We start from the raw sequence: 23,529 nt of genomic DNA, 5'->3' as shown, positions 1-23,529 counted from the left end.
TCGATCCGTCGCTCCGTTTCGACGTGAAAGACGGACAAACATACAAACACACTTTCGCATTTATAATATTAATAAGTATGGATTTACGCAAACAAAACTTACTAGAACAAGCCGAATGCCTGACCGTTTATAAATCATCATATTTTCGTCCTAACCATTATAATTGCAGTTAAGTAATTTACGAGGCTACTATTATTTATAGCTTTATAGCGAGTAAAGCTAGTAATAGCTTATGTTACGGCATCGCCCGAATTAGCCATCACTATTTAATGGCATTGTTATGATTAACTCTTCATAGAAGAAACAAAGTAAGCGGACATTACAAACACACAACGGCATATACTATATGTCCCACTGTTTAACACAGGCTTCGTATCAGAATGAGAGGGTGTGGATTGTAGTCCCTGTTCAAGAGTCTGAACGCCCAATGCGGATGGGACAGTCAAGGGCAAAGATATCGACACGGCCAAAGTTGCAAAAATATTTATACACGACTTTATGCACTTCACATTAAGGCCGTGTATACATATTTTGCAACTTTGCCCGTGTCGATATCTTTGCCCTTCACTGGACCTTCACACACCATAGAATGGCTTCGCTTACATTGAAAAGCTCATTATAGTTACAAATGTAATTTCGCACACATTTCTCTTTCTTTTTTTTTAATAATTTGACGAAGCATGTAGCTGAATATTTTTAAATTATTCTTCCTTTTTTTATGCAATGTAAACTGTTATTTTTTCTATTTTTAAAAAGATGTATACGCAAAAATTTCGCACATAAATTCGAAAAAACTTAGAAGTACGAACCTGGTTTCGAACCCATGACGCTCTGCTTGAAGTGCGGCCATAGGTCAAACTACTTTGAGGCTTCGGCTTTTGGAGCGTAAGTATAAAAGTGTTACCAGACCTATCGATCGATCATCGATCGACGGCATCGATCGATGGTAGAACCGATTGGTCGACGTCGATCGATTGTTTCTACCAGACCGATCGATCGATCGTCGATCGATGCCGTCGATCGATAATCGATCGATTTATAAATCGATCGACGTCAACCGGTATCCGTCGATCGATTGTTCCTACCAGACCAGTCGATCGACTTCGATCGACGTCGATCGATGCCGTCGATCGATAATCGATCGATTGGTCTGGTAACAAACACCCTAAGCGGTATTTGCATGGAAACACGCGTGGTGCAGAACACAAAAAATTAATTCTTGATCTTAACAGAGCATAAAACTTGGCATTGCACAAAACATACTTAGATTTTAGAGTTTGCCTGTTTTTCTATCAATTAAATATGTCTGTCCATCTGAAGCTAACTGAAGCAGTATGACAAGCGTATTCCGGGATTAAAGCGTTGGTGCACTATAAAGAACGGACCGGGAAAAACGGCCCGGAACGGGGAAAAGTAAAATGTCGGTCGGTAAAATTATGTATAATGCACAAAGCAGTACTTATGTAAATTTATATCGGATATGGCACGCCGTAAGTATACATACTAGTTTGTGCACTATACGTAATTTTACCGTCCGACATTTTACTTATCCCCGTTCCGGGCCGTTTTTTTCCGGTCCGGTGCTTGTAGTACACAAGCGCTCTTAGTCTATCATCCCATGTCAATTGAAAATACAAACTGAATTATAGATGCACAGAAAAACCAGAAAAATAAGACCAGCACTGGGAATCAAACCCAGGTCCTCGGTATTCCGTACCGCGTGCTATACCGCTACACCACTGCTGGTCAACAAGAGATGTCGTTACTAAGCAATCAAATTACAATAATTTGATTGCTTAGTAACGACATCTCTTGTCCGGGTGAGCGGTTGGTTCCAATGGAGTGCCGAAAGTTTCTCGATGAGGGCTACGGTATAGATGTCGCTAGCGTCACTGCTTAAGTGGCTAAATAAGAAACAAACAAGCTGAGATATGACGTGCATAGGGGAAATTCGTGTCTGTACCGTTGACCAGCAGTGGTGTAGCGGTATAGCACGCGGTACGGAATACCGAGGACCTGGGTTCGATTCCCAGTGCTGGTCTTATTTTTCTGGTATTTCTGTGCATCTATATTTCAGTTTGTATTTTCAATTTAGGTTTTACGGGATGACCGTAAAAGTAAAATTTGGAATTGAAATAAAAAATATAAAAGATTCCAAAAAAACAATCTTAATCCCATCTCACTTCCAAGCTGAACACCCATCACCGACCGCTTAGCGATCCAGACTACTCACAAATTCTATGAAAGCTTTACGATCCAATCGATGGCAAGGTAGCCAGTACGCTTCTATTTCAGTCAAGGCCTGCCTCTGTAAACAGTGTGCAGGTGAATTATGTAGCCAATGGACGCCGGTGTACACTGGCAATCGGGCTTCAACATAGTAAGCAAGCTAGGAGTAGCGCGGAGCCGCAACTCGATTACCACCGGGTTGCAGAATTATTTAAGAGTAGCTTTTGCCCGCGGCTGCGTCCGGTTAATGTGATGTAATTCGGTTATTGCGCGCTGTTCCCTCAGGAACTGTGCAATTTTCCGGGATAAAAAGTAGTCTATATCACTCTCTAGCCAATAAACTATCTCTATGCCAAAAATCACGTCGATCAGTAGCTTCGTTTCGACGTAAAAGATGGACAAACATACGAACACACACTTTCAGATTTACAATATTAGTATGGATTTAGTACCCTTAGGGTGACAAAAAAAACCATATAGGGTGCGTTTTATCACCCATTGATTAATTTTATCTGACAGATAAATGTGATGCCTTCTCCATCTATTCGAACAAAACAAACAGAGACGGCATTACATTTATCCATCAAATAAATTTAATCAATGGATTATGAAACAGGGGGTAAATGTCGTAGATATTTAACAGTGTAAGATAATTTCTTTACTAGCTGCCCGCGACTCCGTCCGCGTAGAATTCGTTTAAATATATATGAATTTTCGGGATAAAACTATTCTTTGTTCTTTTCCGGGACTCAAACTATCTGTATACAGAATTTCATCGAAATCGGTTCCAGAGTTTAGACGTTAAGAGGTAACACGTTAGGAGGTTTGCAGGTGGTAGGACCTTGTGCACGGTCCGCCCGGATTGCTACCACCATCTTGCTCGCTAATCCTGCCGTGAAGCAGCAGTGCTTGCGCTGTTGTGTTTCGGCGTGGAGAGTAAGACAGCCGGTGAAATTACTGGCACTTGAGGTATCCCATCTTAGGCCTCTAGGTTGGCAACGCATCTGCAATCCCCCTGGTGTTGCAGGTGTCTATGGGCGGTGGTGATCTCTTATCATCAGGAGACCCACTTGCAAAAACAAACAAACAGACTGACTTTCAGACTTTCGCATTTATAATATTAGTGGGAATTGGGATGATAATACTAAATGCTTATTTTTGGTTTTTGTAAAATCCCCGTAGGAATGCTCAAAAATGGCGTTGCTTTATAACGTAACCAACAAAAAATTGGAAAACCCCCAACATTGTCACTTCAAAGTTCAATATCTCAGAAACGGCTGGACCTATTTTGGTAAAACATGGCTAAGAACCATCGCTAGAAAACCTGCTTTCAAATTAAAACACCGCATTCAAATCGGTTGACCCGTTTAAGAGCTACGGTGCCACAGACAGACACATAGCGGTCAAACTTATAACACCTCTCTTTTTGCGTCGGCGGTTAAGAACACCCTTGCCAATTTCATGTCCATTAACAGTTAAGATTTCGCGATTTTAAAATGTCGCAAATATCGCAATTAAAAGAATCCTATGGGCTATTCCAAGAAACCTATGTATTATTTCCGGTCGCGGCAGATATTTCTGGAATCTGAATCTGATTCTGGAAGGAAATATATACGATAAACCATAATATTCTTCATCTTGTCTATTTGCAATAATGTTGTTGTGTTTTGTATTGTTGTATATTTACTTTCTTCTTTATTTATACATTTCTGTTCCTTTTGATTTTCGAAGGACTAACCAGTAGTGCAGTAGTCTTTATAACATTGGAGCTGTCTCAACTAGAACATATTCGTTAATCGCATAAGTGTAAGTTTCGATATTTTTAAACAGATTCGGTGTTTAACATAGTACCTAAAAATCAGATAAAAAGCAAAGAATAATTAAAATTTTCATCATCCCAGCCTATATACGTCCCACTGCTGGGCACAGGCCTCCTCTCAGAACAAGAGGGCTTGGGCCATAGTTCCCACGCGGGCCCAGTGCGGATTGGGAACTTCACACACACCATTGAATTGCTTCGCAGATTTGTGCAGGTTTCCTCACGATGTTTTCCTTCACCGCAAAGCTCGTGGTAAATTTCAAATTTAATTCCGCACATGAAAATTAAAATTAAAATCAAATTTGAAATTAAAATTTTATTAAAAAAAAATAAACAAGTGTTGGATGACTGATTCAGACCAATGATAAAAAGTAATGAACAAAATTATTAATGAAACAAAATCAACAAATAGTGAAAAGATACATTATTTATGTTGCATGTAGAATAATTAAAAGTTTAGTAGAAGGAAATTTTAAACGCATGCAACAAAATCGCATCGATATTGGTGCATCCCTTTGAGAGCTCCAATGCCTCAGACAGACAAACAGAAATTGGCGTCAAACTTATAGTACAGTCAGCATCAAAAGTAGCGGATCACTTTTTAACTCTGTTACATTGACAGATTGACAATCTTGCATGGCATTTAGTACGTGGCTGTAAAACGACAAAGTACGAAAGTATTAATAGCTACTTTTGATGTTGACTGTACCCCACTTTTTGTGTCAGGGGTTTGAAAATCCCATTTCAATAGCTATTTAAATAACCTTACCTAAACAACAAAAAGTTGGAAAACCCCCGACTTTGTCTCTTCAAAGTTAAATATACCAAAAACGGTTGTACCGATTTTGATGAAACGAGTCTAAGAACCATAGCTAGAAAATTTGCTTTCAAATGGAAATAACCGCATTCAAATCGGTCCACCCGTTTAAGAGCTACGGTGCCACAGACAGACAGATACACATAGCGGTCAAACTTATAACACCCCTCTTTTTGCGTCGGGGGTTAAAAAACTAACGTTTGATAGAGTTAGGGGCTGTTTCACCATCCATTGATTAGTGTTAACTGGCGGTTAGGTGTGATGCCGTCTGTATTTGTTTTGATCGAATAGACGGAGACGGCATCACATTTAACCGTCGGTTAACGCTAATCAAACTTCTCTTGTAATTATTAGCCTTATTATAATTTATTTATTTATTTATTTGTTGCTGTTTATCTCACTACCTATATTTATTTTGGACGTATATTATATGTACGATATAATTATGTATGTATTCGTAGATGTATTGCTGTTACGTTTAAATTTTCTGATCTACTTTTGATGCACCACCTGTTGTAAACTAGTCCTTCCTTCTTTCTGTAAAAAAGGTTGCCTGGAAGAGATCGCTCTTAAGCGATAAGGCCGCCTATTGCTCACCTTGTAATTTTAATAATTTGTTTTCTGTATCGCTTACTATGTCTGGTGTACAATAAAGAGTCTTTGTATTGTATTGTATTGTATCAATGAATAATGAAACAGCCCCTTAATCGTCAGTCAGCCAACATCATTTTCTACTTGGATTATCAAAACAGACTACCATTTTCGAATTTATAATGAGACCCTTCTCTAGTTAACTACAATATCAAAACTCCAGTTAAATTTGATCCGCAATAAACCAAACCCAAAACTCGTAACAATAACAAAAACACTTTGGGCAAAAACGCCACAGCAGCTGTTGGAAACAAACAAGAAAGAAAGTTTGATAGTTTGGGCCATTTGCGCCCGGGGATGACCAATGGTATTGTTACACATGATTTGGTGTAATAGACACCTACTTCGCAATAACCTAGCAAACAAAAAGTTGGAATACCCCCGACTTTGTCACTTCTAAAGTTCAGTCTCAAAAACGGCTGAATCGATTTTAATGAAACATATCTAAGAACCATCGCTAGAAAACCTGAATTCAAATAAAAAACAGCATTCAAGTCGGTCCACCCGTTTAAGAGCTACGGTGCAACAGACAGATACACACAGACAGACAGACAGGCAGGCACACATGGTGGTCAAACTTATAACACCCCTAATTTTGCGTCAGGGGTTAAAAACATATCTAAGACCATCGCTAGAAAACCTGAATTCGGTTCGGTTTTTTTTTTATTTGAAAGTTGGTTTTTAGCGATATACGAAATCCTTAGAAAAATATTACCTACTTAATTCTTTCGTAATGGCTACGGAACCCTATTTTGGGCGTGTCCGACACGCTCTTGGCCGGTTCTTTTTATTTTTAATTCGATTATAAAGTCGTGGCTACCCGTTCATGTACAGAAGAATTTACTCGGGGCCCTATAACACTGGTATGATAACCTACCTAATTCATAATTTCAGAAATTGCACCTTCTGAGAAAATGCGCTTTTAAAGACAGTGTACTTTCCAAAAAAGTAATACTTCTGAAGAAATGCACATTTAGAGAAAGTGCACATTTTGGGAAAGTAAGTTTTACAAACCTAACCCGTAGGTAGGATTCTTTAGTATTATGGCGTTCGATGGGTCATTTATGAAGCCTTAACCGCTGATCCGCATTTTAACGCCAATTTAAACAATTTTCCTCGCAGTTTGTAAACAGGGTTTAAAAGAGGTCTAAGGTAGGGTAAAATTTATTATTTATCATCATTTACTTACCTACTTTATAACATTGTTATACTCGTATGTATAGTCTGACAAAAAAGAGAAGAAATTAAAAAGTGACAACACTGTAGTGTCATCCCTTTCAAACCCTGTCAAACCAAAAAGGGAGGACACTACAGTGTTGCCACTTTTTAATTTCTTCTCTTTTTTGACAGACTATAGAGCACAGGCTTTTAAAATTAATTTCCTTAATGTACTCGTATCGTATGGCCGAAGCACATTTTTTTTTATTGAAGTACAAAAATATTTAAGAGAGTCTTTTGTAAAAGCTACTGAGTTGTTTTTTATTACAATAGTGTAATTTTTTACATAAAACTGACCAGTAACGACCCCTATCTGACCTACTGAAAAATAAATGAAGATAAAACCAAAAGTCTCACTGGTCCAGTAACAGCCAAATAAAATTAGAGAAATCAGTCGTTATCCTTTTCAACAAACACCCCCTCATGTTATGTCTATAACTACATTTTTATGAAAAAACCTTTGAAAAAACCATCATACGAAATATATCAAATTGGTAAATCTCACCGACTGTGCTCCAAAAGACACACATAAACATACACGTGTATAAAATAGAAAGAGAAGTTGAACAGCGTGAATAATGTATCTTTCCACTCACTTGTCGTGTATCCGAAGTCGTCTTCTTCTTCTGGATCTGCTTCTTTCTCTTCTCTGCTACGTTTGATGGCCGCGGCTGACGCTCGATCGATCTGGAAAATGGATCTTATAAAATCATCCTACTTAATATTATAAATGCGTAAGTCTGTTTGTTTGTTATCTCATCACGTCTAAGCTACTAAACCGATTTAGACGAAATTCGGTATACAGTTAGTTTGAGTCCCGGAGAAGGACATAGGATAGTTTTTGTCCCGGAAAAATTAAAATAGTTCCCGCGGTAAAGTGATAAACGAATTCTACAAGGACGCAGTCGCGGGCAACAGCTAGTTACCTATAAGCGAGATAGCAGAATAGGCTAGTGTTCTAAAAAATCTTAATTCTAAGTTAGATTATCAGAAAACACTGGACACACAGGTCGTTTCGCCGAGTCTTTCTTTCTTTCTTCTTCAGATTTTCGTTTCGCAGACAACTACTGGCAGATTTTTCTTTTGGCCGAGCAACGTTTGGTATAATTTCGTTACGCGGAGTTGGCCGGCGAGTGCCAGAACATGGGCAGAACCAAACTGCTGGCATCGCGAATTGGTTTGTTTTGACTTCAATATAGAATTAAACACTAATTTGGAAGCGAAAAGTTGTTCGAGCTAACGCTTAAAATGTTTAGTACCTACCTAAGTAATTAATCGGCTAAACGTATTTCTGTTAATAGTTGCTCGGCTTAATGACTCATAAGCCAACTGAATAGTCTACTAAAGGTTGAATTACGAAACGTTACTATGCGAAACAATACATCTGCGTACAAATTCATCGGCGTACTGTTACTCGACGAAACGTTGTCTGCCAATCAATAATCTGCGTAAAAATTGTCGGCGAATCATTAGTTAACCGGACACGTATTTTTTCTTTTGTCAATTAAACAAAAAATAGGTAATGTGCCAGTTCATTCCGCTCGACACGTTTAAACACGGTGTGACGTCACGCTCCCCTACTCCTGAACTTTGACGCGCTTCATCCAAGAAACCGGCCCCGGCTACGTATTTTTTCATTCTTCTTCTTCTTCTTAGTCGTTCACTCTTGACAGAATGGTCGTGGTCATGCATTATTTCATAATCATGATCTATATTCAGTAGCATGTACTCTTATGTCCCATTGAAACTGAAATTTAGTATTCTAATCCCTTTCTGAAGCAAATCTACGGCAGTTTTCCCACACCATTTACAGCAAAGTCCCCCCAACGTAAGCCGTTTTCATGTCACCACCACTAATGGTCTAACGTAGCACCTCCCATACTCACCTCGACTCCTTTTTCCGAGTACGTCCTCCCTTGCAACTGCCGTTCATCTTCTTCTTCATCACTACTATCAGAATCAGAGTATACAGGTTTCGAAGGAGCTTCCGCTTCTGAAGTAGACTTTTCCTTCTCTGTATCTTCTGACTCTTTCTCCACCGTATCGGGTTCAGACGTTACTGTTATCTGTAATAAAGTCTTATTAAGTGGGTATGTTTCTAGAAGTAGTCAAAAATGAGAGGGCTTGAGTTTTAAGTTCTCACGCTGTCCCAATACGGATTGGGAACGTAACAAATACCATTGAATTGCTTCACAGGTCGTACAGATTCCCTTTCGATGTATTCCTTCAGCGTAAAGTTCGTGGTAAATTTGGAATGTAATTTCGCATATAAACTCCGAAAAATTCAAAGATACGAGGCCAGGTTTGAACCGGCAATCTTCTGTTTAAAAAGCTTTAGATCAAACCACTAGGTCACCATGGCTTTTTTCAGTATTTACATTTACTAATGCAAAATCTTTGGAGTTCAAACTTTTTGGAATTGTTTCTAGATAATCAATCAAAGTCATGTCATTAACACCTAATAGTTGGTCAATAATAACTGTTAATAAGCCGTGGTGGCCTAGTGGTTTGACCTGTCGCCTCTCAAGCAGAGGGTCGTGGGTTCATAACCCGGCACGCGCGCACCTCTGAGTTTTTCGAAACTCATGTGCGGAGTTACATTTCAAATTTACCACGAGCTTTGCAGTGAAGGAAAACATCGTGAGGAAACCTGAACAAACCAGCGAAGCAATTCAATGGTGCGTGTGAAGTTCCCAATCTGCACTGAGCCCGAGTGGGAACTATGGCCCAAGCCCTCTTGTTCTGAGAGGAGGCCTGTGCCCAGCAGTGGGACATATGTAGGCTGGGATGGAACTGTTAATTTAAATGCAACTAAAAGTGTCCTTTTCGAGCAACCTGTCAGAATTGAATGGCATGCATTGGGTCAATTTCAGGGTGCAGCGCTAGCTCGTACCATCAGCCAAATAAGTGGTCTACCAATTTTTAAACAAGTTTTCTATCAAATTAATATGTCGCTAAGGTCGAACTTTCAAGTTGACAGACACGTCTTTTGGCATTATTGTTTTACGAAATGCAAACGATTATCAACTCTAGGGTGGTAGACCACATATTTGACTGATGGTACCACAGCAGTCCAAGCACGGTAGGCAGTCAAGGCGTTGCCCACCCTGGAATTGACATTGGGTTTATGGTGAAACTGACGATTAGGACTATATTGAAAATACAAACTGAAATATAGATGCACAGAAAAACCAGAAAAATAAGACCAGCACTGGGAATCGAACCCAGGTCTTCGGCATTCCGTGCCACGTGCTATACCGCTACACCACTGCTGGACAACGCTACAGAAACGAATTTCCCCTATGCACCACATATCTCAGCTTGTTTGTTTCTTATTTAGCCACAGCAGTGACGCTAGTGACATTTATACCGTAGCCCTCATCGAGAAACTTTCGGCACTCCATTGGAACTAACCGCTCACCCGGACAAGAGATATCTTTATTAAGCAATCAAATTAAGATTGTTTTTTTGGAATCTTTTTGTATAAAAAAAAATAATAAGTAAAAATTTGGAATTGAAATAAAAAAATACAAAAAGATTCCAAAAAAACCAATCTTAATTTGATAAGGACTAAGATTATGCTTGCCGTACCTTAATCTCGTGCTCTGGAGTACCAATAACAGCAGGAGGCAACGGCGTATGTCTTGTGGAAACTACAGAGTGGGTCGGGGAAGGAGGTGGTGAAGTTGGTTCCACGTCTGAAGAGTCAGTGTGCTGTGGAGAAATTACATCGTTAAAAACGTAAAATAACTTACATTTACCAGTGAAGTCGACAGCAAGTACATGCATTTATTGTGTTTTTTAATTAAAACAGCTTTCTTCTGAAATACTTCAACAGTGCTTTCTATTGTAAAATGAAGCAAAATAATCGAGAAAAAACCTTAATAATCATTAATCTTTTTTTTAATACTGTACGGTTTGTACAACTTTAACTGATAGTTCTGATGTTAAGATAATTCATTACTTTATTTTTACGTAATCAACGAGTACACATAAAGGCTGATATTAGTGAACTGTCGTGCATTGGCCTAGATTAGTAAGTCGACGTAAATTGATGACGCTGCCCGCTGTGTGGAATTTGTGGTGCTGTCCCGTACAAATACAACCATTACATACAATCACGCCAACGAATAGGTACCTTGCTACGATCCTGTCATAAATATTTCGCTTCTTCAACACCCTTCAATCTTTTCATATTTCGGGTACTACCGTACTATTGACCTTACCTTTCTTTAGTACATCCCCAATCTAATCAAATATTCTTATTAATTTTTCATGGGTACTGTAAGCGCGGACGAATCAAAATTTGAATCATTTTTCAGATGTACAACACCAAGTGCACAAAAACTGCTCTGTCTACTTCCATTGCCATCGCTCTGATGATCCAATATAGGTAGCAGAGAAAGCCGTTTAATTTCTAGTTACGTGTTGACATTCCCTCTCCCCTCCATCTATAATATAAGACATCAGACTCACCCAAGCCGGTAGACTCTGCACAGTAAGGGTGACCTTATCTCCTGCTGCCTTGATAAGCTGCACCGCTCTTTCATGCTGTGCATTTCTCACACAAACAGCATCAACCTCCAGAATACGATCGCCGGTCTACGGGAAATAATCAAATACAATCCAAATGTTTGACGAGTGTTCCTGGGGTTAGCTATATATAAAGAGATTGTTTTTATTTTAGCTAAAAAAAGTAGATACAGTAGATATAATCCTAACGGGTTCAAGTCACGGTTTTTTAGTCAGACTACTATGTATCGTACTATTAACAGTGAGTGTTTTTAGGGTTCCGTAGCCAAAATCGCAAAAACGGAACCCTTATAGTTTCGCCATGTCTGTCTGTCTGTCTGTCCGTCCGTGGCTTTGCTCAGGGGACAGGGAAAATTTGAAAAAATTCAGGATGGTAGTAAATATATCAAACTTACAAGGAAAACTATAACGGTTAAGTTTTCTTGAGAATTATTAGTAGTTAAAGAGTAGGTAAATAGCAGCCTAAGGTATAAAATATACGTAAGCTTGGAATATTCCGTACAAAATACGAAATCGTTAGAACAATATCACTTATTTTTTTCGTAATGGCTACGGAACCCTATTTCGGGCGTGTCTGACACGCTCTTGGCCGGTTTTTTTTATATTCAAAACAAAATGTGATGATGATCTGATCCGGCCGATTTCGGCCATGGCAACAGCTTCAACTCCGTCAGTGTCGCTCATGCGCTCGCCAGTGGCTTACGCAGCCAATCTTCTTAGAGAAGATCCTCACACAGTGCGGGCACGTGAGCACACCGTTATACTATATTACTTGGAGCCCTAAATTCAGAAGCCGTCATTTGCACAGGAACATTTTAGTGCCTAAGTGGGCGCGTTATCACAGATGACTCTCTCGTCCTTACCCCCCATAGCTCAGTGGAACGAGGACCGCTACTACCGGCGGAAGGTTTGGATGCAGTAACTGCTAGTTTTCAGGGTTTAATCGCAAGTTTTCTTTCTCTGGTATATGGAGAGTTTAGATGCTATCTTTTTAATACTTTAGTCGCCTTTTACGACACCCATTAGCAGAAGGGATTGGCGCTATTCTACTCTGCCGGTCACCAAACAGCACAACAAACAAAATGTATCAAATTATTTACTAAGTGCTTGGTCACTCTGCAATTAAAGTCGTGGGAATTTTACTTAACAATGATACTGAACGATCAATTACTGAGGTAGGGTTGGTCCTGCTCTCATCTTTCGAGTCATCGAGTGAAGTTCACTCTTAAAATTATGTTTTTAGGAAAACATGGCTAATTTGAAGCCTTGCCCTCTTTTCTTCTCTTAGCTGGAAGTTGATTTTTTGAGGCTTTTTCTCTTTATTACATTTTTGTATTTCAATCAAGAAAAAAAAAACTTACATGTAATTCTCCACAATCGCCAGCAGGACTTCCCGGCACAACATTCTTTATAAATATACCAAATATTGCTTTTTCGTCGCTTCCTTCGTCTTCACTATTAGCAATGATGTCGACCTGCGAAAGATAAACAGCTAAAAAACTATTTCATAGCAAATACAGGCGACCTGGCAGACCTAGACGGCGATGGCTTTACTGACTGGTTACATCGCAGGGTCATTATTCGAGCGTTTAACAGCCTCAATTTTCATTGTCACATTTTTTTATGAATGGGCTGTAGAATTTAATGATATTTTCGATTATTCTTTAGGCGTCCCATACTTTTACTAGTTAACATTGAAACTGTAACAGAATTTTCTAGCATGTCAACGAATATGTTGGGCAATTAAATTAAATAATGAGTCATTATAATGACCCTACAACTACAACAAATAAATAAGAAATAAATAAAAATAAATAAAAATAATTTCGATTTCTTGAGTGTACATTATTAGATTACCACTGGTGCCTCTTTTTAAGTAAAAAAATACCTGTGCTAAGAGACAGCGTTACTCTGTAAACAGGTATCTACTTTGTACAGTGGAAAATTTCATGCAAAAATTACATGCAGAAGAAAAACAAAAAAAACATGTGGAATTATAAAAATACATTTAAAACACTATTTCAGAAAAATCCTGCTGGACGAGATCCCTTTAAGGGATAAGTTTACCATTGTACATCTTATTTTATGTACAATAGAGTTTTACAATACAGTAAAATTAATTCTTAGCCTAGACTGGTTTTAAGTTATATATATATAAACAGAAAGTAGTAACAACAACAACCTGTGCATGTTAGCTCTAAAGCTAATGTAGTAGTTCAAGCTTGCCCCCCCTTACCTTTCCTCCAACCGTGTTCTGACGGTAAGCGGGGCTACCGGGCGCCGCGTAGGCGTCCCCTTTCGCGCGATATTTTCACTGTCTGACTACATCACCCTGCTACTGCTAGTTCTTAAGCTAGTGTGTGTGTGTGCCGAATGAAACCATCGGGCACCACGTCAGTGAAACCTTTACTGACTGACTTCATCACCTTGTCATTGTTATCTTTTGAGCTAATGTAGTAGTTGCAGCTTGCCCCTTTTACCTTGCCCCCAACAATGCTGACGCCAAGCGGGGCCCCCGGGCGCCGCGTCAGCGTCACCTTCCGCGCGGGGCCCCACTGCTGGGCGGCCACGTCACCCCGCCGCGGGGAGGCTGTTACCGTCATCGCCGGCTGAGGTACGTAACTGCAGAAAAAAAATATGTTGAAGATTTTGTAAGTATGGTTTACAAAGTGCCTGTATCCGTGGGACTTTAATGCAAGTTTCTATTCTACCAGCTACTTTTGTTCTGCAACTTTTTAAAACATAAATTGAAAATACAAACTGAAATATAGATGCACAGAAAAACCAGAAAAATAAGACCAACACTGGGAATCGAACCCAGGTCCTCGGTATTCCGTACCGCGTGCTATACCGCTACACCACTGTTGGTCAACGGCACAGACACGAATTTCCCCTATGCACCACATATCTCAGCTTGTTTGTTTCTTATTTAGCCACTTAAGCAGTGACGCTAGCGAGGTCTATGCCGTAGCCCTCATCGAGAAACTTTAAAAAACAAATAATTAATTAATTTAATAATTATTAATTTTTAAAACATGACCTCTATAGCGTGACCAGTGTTCATTTTTTTTTCATACACATGTCCAATTGTACATATTAAGTAATTGTAATTTTAAATGTTTTAAAAATAGCGGAGTGCAGCATCTGTTGTAATGTCCTTGAGTTGTTTGAAGATATCTTGTATAACATTGACGATCGGTTAGCCAAGTGGTTAGAGAACCTGACTACAAAGCTTGATGTTCCAGGTTTAATCCCCGGCCGGGGAAGACATTTATTTTATGTAAATAATACGAATTTTTGCTCTCGGGTCTTCCATGTTTAATATTAAGTAAAATCTAAAGATAGTTATGACAAACGGTACATACTGACAAACATTACGTTTTGACTTTCAACAATTATGCGAGCCTATATGAACCACATTGGGTAATCTCGTGTTTGAACATACAAAACACTATTATTACCAATTATTTCATTCTAGTCTAGTGAGCAAAATGGCGAGAGCCAATTTAAAGATCTCACGTATAACCAATCTCGTCTGTGGTCCGCTCATATCACGACGAAATAACAGTTTATTTTAACTCAGCTGCAATTTCAAACTAACCGAATGCAATAGGAAACAAATGTTTACATCTCTATGATCGTCCTTACGTGGTACCGTCGACGACGGAATTGCTTTGATTTACATTATTTTATTTTTAGTACCATAACAACCGAGCTTTGCTCGATTTTTTTTAAACGTGTATTTTGGGTCTAACTTCTGGTGGCATTGGCACGGTGAACGGTTGTATTGGTCTGAGGCGGATGAACTCTGGTTGAGTTCGAAACGCGTCAGTGTAGTGTGGTGGTGATAGGTATGTTTGTGAGATTTGTTTGTGTTCTTTCAGTGTGCAGGTGGAAGAACTGCATGAAAACATAATTTGTTGTTGTATTTCGTAGCTATCGTAAGGTTGCAGGTGAGCTTAGTAAAGCCAAGGTACGACGTAAATCAATTTGTTTTTCAACATCTTGATTTTGAAGATAAATTTGGTGAGTATGCTTGTTGCTCTTTCACTCTGAAATGGCTAGAAGGGTTTAGAAAGGGAGATAAGGGTACATAGCGAAGGGAGCGAGTATACCGTGGCATAGAAAAGGAGATAAAGGTGAGATTCAAACATCTTTATCTCATACCGTCGGGACGCCTGTCATACTCATTAAATTCCCATAAAGACGAGCGTTCGCGACATCACTTTTGTACGGCAGTGAAGCTTCTGCACTTGTACTATTACGAATTCTGTGGTATGGAGGTAAGCTAGACAATTATTGGTCCAATCTTGCTGGCTCGTGCTCAGGCATTGACTTTTTTTTTCTAGCCTATATTGGGAGGGTGCGAAGTACTAGGTGGGGGTGATGAAATCTATCGCAGCGCTCATGGTGGCCAAAAGTAGAAATAGTTCTGGCTCTGTCATCTGTCATACTCATATGAATCTGTCATTAACAAAGCAATTTGTATAGATTTTAACTACCTAATTTTAGTAATAGATGTTTGTGTTATGATGCGAGCTTGAATTATTGAACACTGTCCCTGTTTTGTTCTTAATTCCTCTACATCTCGGACATGTCCAGCAACAATTTTCCTTATGAAACGGTTTGTGGTTGAAAATTTATATTGAGTGATACTCACAAAACCGGTCTTCAAAATGATACTAATTTTGATCTTAAAACGATTATTTAATTGATTGCTAGCGATATAAGAACAATTATATAATTTTACTATTATTCAAAGAAACCAATAAGATAGCTTTATCTTTTCGTTTTACAGTAAAAGTACCTACAACTAAACATAAAGTAAACAAACCCTGACATAACGAAAATAAAACACACTTTTTGAATTAATTTTACTTACCTCATTTAATTTTAATGACCAAATATGAATTCACAACCTTTTCTCCACCCAAATCACGGTATCACAGTATTTTTGTATTATAAATTAATACGTTATATGTTTGATTTTTGTCACAATGTCGCGATGAAATTTCAAAACCTCAGAGCATCAGAGCCATAAAAGTTGCGGACGCTAGGTGGCGCTGATGTCGTGCACAGAGCCAATATGTGTCCCACTGCTCTGGGCAAAGGCCTCCCCTCTTGACCTCCACATCTCCCATCGACATACGGATAGAAAATTATTTTCATGATTTACCTTTACCTTTATGTGCAAGTTCCGTTTTTTTGCCACGTTCATTTAGATTTTCATCGCACAGTATATAAAACCCTTTGTAAAAACATATTTTATTAAAACTATAAATACTTATGACTTTAACTTCAGCATATTTAATAGACATTCATTTATCGCTAGTAAACAGTTTAATACATCAGTGCTAGTAAAGCTATTTTGACAACGGAATTAAAATTGCCTCTGGCCACTAACCACAGTGAGAGGGTTATTTATTTTGCAAGCGACAGTACAGGATGCATATAGTTCAATCACTTAGCGACGACACGGCCGAGCGAACGCGCCTGTTTGTGACTGTACTAGGGGTGGGAAAATAGTAAACAGTGGATAAAAGGGAAAATATCATTTTTTATCCATTTTTTTTAGTCTTATGTAGTTTATCAATTAAATCAATCAAAAACAAAAAAATATCTTTGCAAATGTAAATACATTTTTATCTCTAAAAATCGCACAAAGCGTTTTCGCTCGCCCTTTATTTATCCGGACAGGACAATTTAAGGAGTGGAATGTTCTGCCAGCTTCTTTGTTCCCTGATCGCTACAGTCTGGCCGTTTCCAAATCTAGGATGAACGGGCGTTTATTAGGCAAGCGTGCTCCATATTAGTCCATAAATCCTCTCGATAGCCACCAATTTCGGAAGCAAAAATATATTTGTATGCTAGTTGTCTTAGTAGTTGATTTTTTTGCCCTTTTTTTGCTAATGTCTAATGTTGTATAGATAGATAATGGTACGGAACCCTTCGTGCGCGGTCTTGGCCGGTTTTTTTATTAGACAAGATAGTTATTTTTTTTACTATTTGTCGTCTGTTTTCTGCTTTCTTGATCAGTCATAAAGTGTCGTGGGTCAAACATGACTTATTGTTATTTTTACTCCAATCTCCCAAAGTTCACTAAAATAGGGAGGGAAAAGTGTTTTTGGATAATTTTTTCGACCAGAACAGTGAACTTTTAGTATGTTTTGTTTATATTATAACTGAAATAATAACCCGCACGTCTCTTCCCTACTCTCTTGATAGGTTGTTACGTTGTGTCGACTCGAATAACAAACAGATAAGAACTAACAGCGCGATTGTTTCTGTTCCCGCCCCGAAACTAATGAGAATAAACGGCAAAATGATTAAATATAATGACCCGGATAACTCACGTCTTAAATCGAGTTTAGCTCGACATGTTTCGGGCTAATCCGTAGCCCTTCGTCTTCGAAGATAATATTTAATATGAGTGAATCTCACGGTAGTTTCATGTTCAAAATTGGCAAAATGATTGTTTAAACTTGTTGGTAAATCAAAAAAGTGCCTCGGCTTTGTTTTGTACCTATACTGGACAATCAAAAAAAAGTAATGACGGCTTGAGTTTCACCAGCAAAATATAATATTTTTGCTTTTTTTTTGTTTCATCATCATCAAAGCCGTATGACGTCCACTGTTGGACATAGGCCTCTCCCGTAGACCTCTTAGTTGCTTCTCAGAGGTACGAGTCTGGATTTGAGCCCACAATCCTGTGTTTGAGAGGATAAGGTAGGCCAAACTAGTAAGCCACCACGGCTCAATTCCAATTTACTGTCAGGTTTTAACTTTTCACGGATTCGGAACCACACGTGACCACAAACTAACATCACGCAAAAACTAGTGTCCACACGATAGGACAATTAATGCTGAACAATAGAATAAAAACTACCTTGATACAATTCAGACCAATTAAAACTAATTACTAGTAATTACTCTTTACATTGAATAGCTGAAGTGTGTGAATTGCGCTATTTTTAACCCCCGACGCAAAAAGAGGGGTGTTATAAGTTTGACCGCTATGTGTGTCTGTGTGTCTGTCTATGTCACCGTAGCTCTTAAAAGGGTGAACCGATTTCATAAATGCGGTTTGTTTTTATTTAAAAGCAGGTTTTGTAGCGATGGTTTTGAGACATGTTTCATCAAAATCGGTTTAGCCGTGTTTGAGATATTGAACTTTGAAGTGACAATGTCGGGGGTTTCCAAATTTTTTTGGTTAGGTTATTGTGTGTTGGCAAGAATTTTATATTTTTTCACTTTTAAAAGTATACAACGTGTCTACACTCTGGATAATAGCCGAAATCCCAAGTAGAGTTCAACATCATCATCCCAGCCTATATACGTCCCACTGCTGGGCACAGGCCTCCTCTCAGAGTGAGAGGGCTTGGGCCGTAGTTCCCACGCGGGCGCGGGCGGGGTTCGGGCGAGCGAGCGCGGGCGAGTCGAGATACTCTACGCCGTAGTAAATTAGACTCAAGAGGAAAGGTGTTTATAAAATAGACCACAACGGCTGTCTGTAGAATCGTACCTCTCAAACGGATTGACCGATTTCGAAGCAGTTTTTTTTTTAATGAAAGCTAGGTTTCGTGGTTCTTTATAAAAATCGGTTCTGCTAATTTTGAGGTATTGAGCTTTGAAATTACAAAGTCGGGGATTTTCAACGCTTCTAAGTTGTTAAAGTTGTTGTGGCCTAGTGGTTTAACCTAAAGCCTCTCTAGGATCGTGGGTTCAAACTCCGACTCTCACCTCTGGTTACCACGAGCTTTTCGGCGAAAGAAAACATCGTGAGGGAACCTGCACAACCTGCGAAACAATTCAATGGTGTGTGTGAAGTTCGCAATCCACACTGTGCCGCTCCTCCTCGCGTGATTCTGAAAGGAGGCCTGTGCCCAGCAGTGGAACGTTTAAAGGCTGGGATGATGTTGATGATGAAGGTTGTTTGAGTCACATTTCGATCAAAAAACAGATAGATGCAGAAGGTAACAGCGGGATCTTCGGCTACAGTTAATTCCGCTCGACTGGGTGGAAAGTGGGGGCAATGCAGTGGAAACTTCGTTTAGTGCTCACTCCGAGCTGTGAGATTATAGAAGAATCTCAGACTATGGATCGATCTGTATGTAGAGGGAAATTTGAACAAAATGTCTAAAGGATATAACTAAATCACGCAATATGTTAAAAAGGCGAATCTATTCATAATGTTTTCATTTATATTTATTAAAGCGGGAAGGTCTAGGAGGGAGGTGACACGACCGCACTGTTTCGCACGCACGCACTCGCTTCTGTATCCAAATGGTTGTCTGGAAGAAATCACTTCTAAGCGATAAGACCATTTAATATCTAACCTGCATTTTGTCTTGTATTCTATTGAGGAGCTAAACAAACTTAATGAAGCAAATACTTGACCAATATGAAGAGCTGGCCGTAGAAAGTAAATTGAAAAAAAATTACATAAACTCACCAAAATCAAAATAAGATCCGGATCATTCCACACGTTAACATGAACACTTCGGTGCCCGCGCGCCTACGCCGACAACGACCAACCAAACGCCGACAAATGTCGACGAACACCGACAAAACCTGACAAGCGACGAATAAGCGTGTTCTGGCGGCGGCCCGCGACCACAATGATACATTGAGGTCGGCTAACCATAATTCAATTATGAGTATTAGCAATTTTCTCTTAGTGATGTCAGGGTTGTGTTTTTCTATCGATATCGATGTAACAGGGTGGGACGAAATTTATATTTTAACACGCTTTATTGAGGTGATATTTTCAGTCATATTTAATTCACTTGTAGTGTTCAGATTGACTTGAAATTTTGTATAAGCACGTAAGCTGGATAATAACGTACAGAGTACCTACAAAAGTGCAGTCAGCGACAAAAGCTTGTAGCAAAAATATATTTTTAAGCAAAACTCTATTAGGTAAGTATCTGTTGTTTGAAAAATGGTAACTCGGTATTAAGGTTAGCATTTAAAAGAAAAGATAGAAGACACTCTAAATCAATAATCTGTGCAAATTTATTATTTTTTGAAAGATCTATCTAATAATACCCTCCCACTATGGTCTTAGATGTGAAAAAATAATCATTCCCAATTTACATGTAGGGTAGCGACCCTAAAATTTTATTTTACTAGCATTAACAAATTGACGCACGGACGGACGGATGGACATGGTGAATCTAAAAGGGTTTCTTTTAGAACTACGTAACCCAAAAAGTAGTAGATACATGGGACATATTAGCACTGCATATAAATATGCATTACTTAGGTTTTACTCCTGTAATGATACTGTAAGTGATGATAGTGTAAATAAATATTTTTTAATGTCATCTTTTGACATTTCTCATAGCAATCAAGGATTTGAAATGTAAATAATAAGTCCTAACAGACGCATCGTTGGCAGGCCTCCCACCAGGTGGAGTATGTGAGAGTTGCAGGAAACTGGTGGATGTCAGTGGCAAGCTGCCATTCTTTGTCGCGTTTTAAGGGGGAGGCTTTTGTTTAACAGTGGGCATCTTTCTGCTTATGATTGATTTGATTGACATACGACGAGTATTAAATCTAATTTAGTAAAAAGTTATTCCGGACATTTAACGACATTTACCGGTTCAAATAAACATTGTAGTTAATAAGAGCGCAACATCCGTTGCCGAGTTAAAATTAAATCTGGATAGCTAATTAAATATTCAACTTTATTGATGTTAGAATACTATTTTCAGATGATGAATGAATAAAAAACTAAAAAAAGAAAACACAAATCTATTAGTACAGAACTCTGTTAGGTACCTAACTTAAACTTAATGTTAACTTAATGTTTTTATTTGTTTCAATCTTCAACAGCCGGGACCCATTAAAATTGTGAGTAGCTCAAGAAACTTCTAATATTTCCTTTCCTAGTTTCCTAGTAGTTAAATAAAAAACTTTTAGTCTCTTTCGCACGAGGTGAATTAGGATGTCATGTTTTTAAATAAATTCAGAATTGTTTTCAATCATACAATCATTTAAATTCAAATTCAATCATTTCAAAAGATACAAAAGTGAAGTTTTACAAGACAGCCGCGTTAGTTCCTTTTTTGCCACGATTATTAAGATCTCAGTGGAACTGTACTTATTATTATTAAATAATCTGTCACCACATACGAGCGCTTAAGTTTGTTTTATAAAGCAACACAGTCCGTTCGTGGTATCGATGATTTGGCATTAAGAATCGATAGCCGACACATCACTAGTTGCGGTTGACTGTTTTCTTTAATCCCCATAAGCCAGGACGGGCTAGAAGATTGTTTCTATTTAATAATTTCCCTCCACGTATTAGTTAATTGGAAACTGATGGATTGAGTACAGTTCGTAAGTAACGAGTCTGTATCTACCGTCGAGGGCATAAATGTCTGCACACACAGTCAGCGCATCAACAAATACAAGTAAAATAAATATCACGGAACAATTCACACATATTATAGTAAAGCCGTTGTGGCAGAGCGGTTTGACATTATGGCCTCTCAAGCAGAGGATCGTGGGTTCAAACCCCGGCTCGCACCTCTGAGTTATTCAAAATTCATGTGCGAAATTACATTTGAAATTCACTAGTAGCTTTACGGTGAAGGAAACATCGTGAGGAAACCTGCACAAATCAGCGAAGCAATGCAATGGTGTGTGTGCAGTTCCCAATCCGCACTGGGCCTGCTTGGGAACTACGGTCCAAGCCCTCTCATTCTGAGAGGAGGCCTCTGCCCAGTAGTGGGACGTGTATAGGCTGGGTTATGTGATGGGTGAACCTAGTAAAGAGAAACATCGCGAGGAAACTTGTGGCTAAATGTTGGAGTAGATAATTTTAACGCTGTAACTAGATCGACAGAAGTAATTAAATTCAGTTCGTGATTGAATGAAAATAAAAGATTAAACTACACATTAAAGAAAAGAAGAAAGAAAGAAAATACATTTATTTAACGCCATAAAAACAAACATAGAGCAAATACAAGACATACAGACAGCCATGACGCTGATTTTCAGTGAGGACCTTATCTAAAAACCAACTTCAAATAAAACCATCCCAGCCTAACATACGTCCCATACTGCTGGGCACAGGCCTCCTCTCAAAACAAGGGTTGGGCCATAGTCCCCACGCGGGCCCAGTGCGGATTGGGAACTTCACACGCACCATTGAATCGTTTCGCAGGTTTGTGCAGGTTTTCTCGCGATGTTTTCCTTCACCGCAAAGCTCGTGGTAAATTTCAAATGTAATACCGCACATGAATTTCGAAAAACTCAGAGATGCGAGCCGGGGCTTCCCCACGACCCGCTGCTTGAGAGGCATTAGATGAAACCACTAGGTTTAAAAAAAAACTTATTAAATTGTATGGCAACACCGGCATTTTCTGTTTTTATACGTCGCACTGGTGGGCAAAAGCTAGCTTTCAGAAAAGGAGTGCTTGGGCTGTTAGTTCCCACGCAGGTCCAGGACGGATTGGAAATTCACACACGCTATTTAATTGTTTTGCAGGTCAATTCAAGTTTCCTTACTAAGTTTTACGTTTTAATTTGTCACTGCAAAAACGGTGGTTGTGGTTCGTTAGTCTAACAACTGTAGCATGGTGTACGGTTGTATCACTCTGAAGATGAGCTCTGGTTGAGTTCGAAACGCGTCAGTGTAGTGTGGTGGTGGTGATAGATGGGTTTGTGTGATTTGTGTGTGTTCTTACAGTGTGGAGGTGGAGGAACTGCATGAACACGCATATTTTGCATAAGCTTAGCTATCGTAAGTTCGCGGGTGAGCAAGGAAATGATTTTAGTTCATTGATATGGACCTCCGCAAGTAACGCCTGATCAATAAATTAACAAAAAAACGCCGAAAAAACATATTTCTAGTATGACGAACCCCTTTAATTTTTTTTTTAACCCCGACGCAAAAAGAGGGGTGTCATAAGTTTATCCGCTTTGTGTGTCTGTATGTCTGTCTGTCTGTGGCACCGTAGCTCTTAAACAGGTGGACTGATTTGAATGCGGTTTGTTTTTATTTGAAAGCAGGTTTTCTAGCGATGGTTCTAAAATGGTTAAACTGATCGCGTGTTGCCATTATTTCCGGTTGCGAACTTCCTTCCGCTGGCGTTAGTGTCGTCATTGTGTGTTGTATGTTTTCATATGTTTTAGTTTTTAAATGGGTCCCACTGAAAAACAGCGTTGCGGCTTGCCGTAACAGTATGCTGGGTGGGGTCCACTTTATACTATTCGATGTTATTATTATTATTTTTTCTCTCCATCTAATGTA

At 39.0% G+C, this 23,529-nt stretch overlaps 2 protein-coding genes across 2 annotated transcripts in view; one reads left to right on the top strand and one right to left on the bottom strand.

The window, feature by feature from the left end:
* Positions 1–23,529, top strand: part of LOC141440425 (multiple PDZ domain protein-like) — a gene marked incomplete in the record, with an annotated part of 268,707 nt that overhangs the window by 185,140 nt on the left and 60,038 nt on the right.
* On the bottom strand, positions 4,584–19,839 carry LOC141440426 (inactivation-no-after-potential D protein-like). Its single transcript, XM_074104950.1, has 7 exons — positions 19,720–19,839; positions 13,748–13,889; positions 12,629–12,742; positions 11,211–11,336; positions 10,326–10,448; positions 8,621–8,800; positions 4,584–7,421 (listed from the first exon to the last, which is right to left on the bottom strand). The coding sequence occupies exons 2-7, from the start codon at positions 13,868–13,870 to the stop codon at positions 7,236–7,238; spliced, it is 852 nt and encodes a 283-aa protein (XP_073961051.1). The 5' UTR covers positions 13,871–13,889; positions 19,720–19,839; the 3' UTR covers positions 4,584–7,235.

This window comes from Choristoneura fumiferana, chromosome 22, assembly GCF_025370935.1.
Source record: "Choristoneura fumiferana chromosome 22, NRCan_CFum_1, whole genome shotgun sequence".
NCBI classification, from domain to species: Eukaryota; Metazoa; Arthropoda; class Insecta; order Lepidoptera; family Tortricidae; genus Choristoneura; species Choristoneura fumiferana.
This window is presented reverse-complemented; position numbering and strand designations above follow the sequence as displayed.

Bases quoted from the DNA above. Each gene is read 5' to 3' on its own strand.
- LOC141440426 (XM_074104950.1), bottom strand. From the start codon at position 13,870: ATGACGGTAACAGCCTCCCCGCGGCGGGGTGACGTGGCCGCCCAGCAG. The intron at 11,337-12,628 runs GTAAGTTTTTTT...TATTTCCCGTAG, and splicing joins GCGATTGTGGAGAATTACAT to ACCGGCGATCGTATTCTGGA. The intron at 8,801-10,325 runs GTACGGCAAGCA...ACTTTATTACAG, and splicing joins CTCCAGAGCACGAGATTAAG to ATAACAGTAACGTCTGAACC.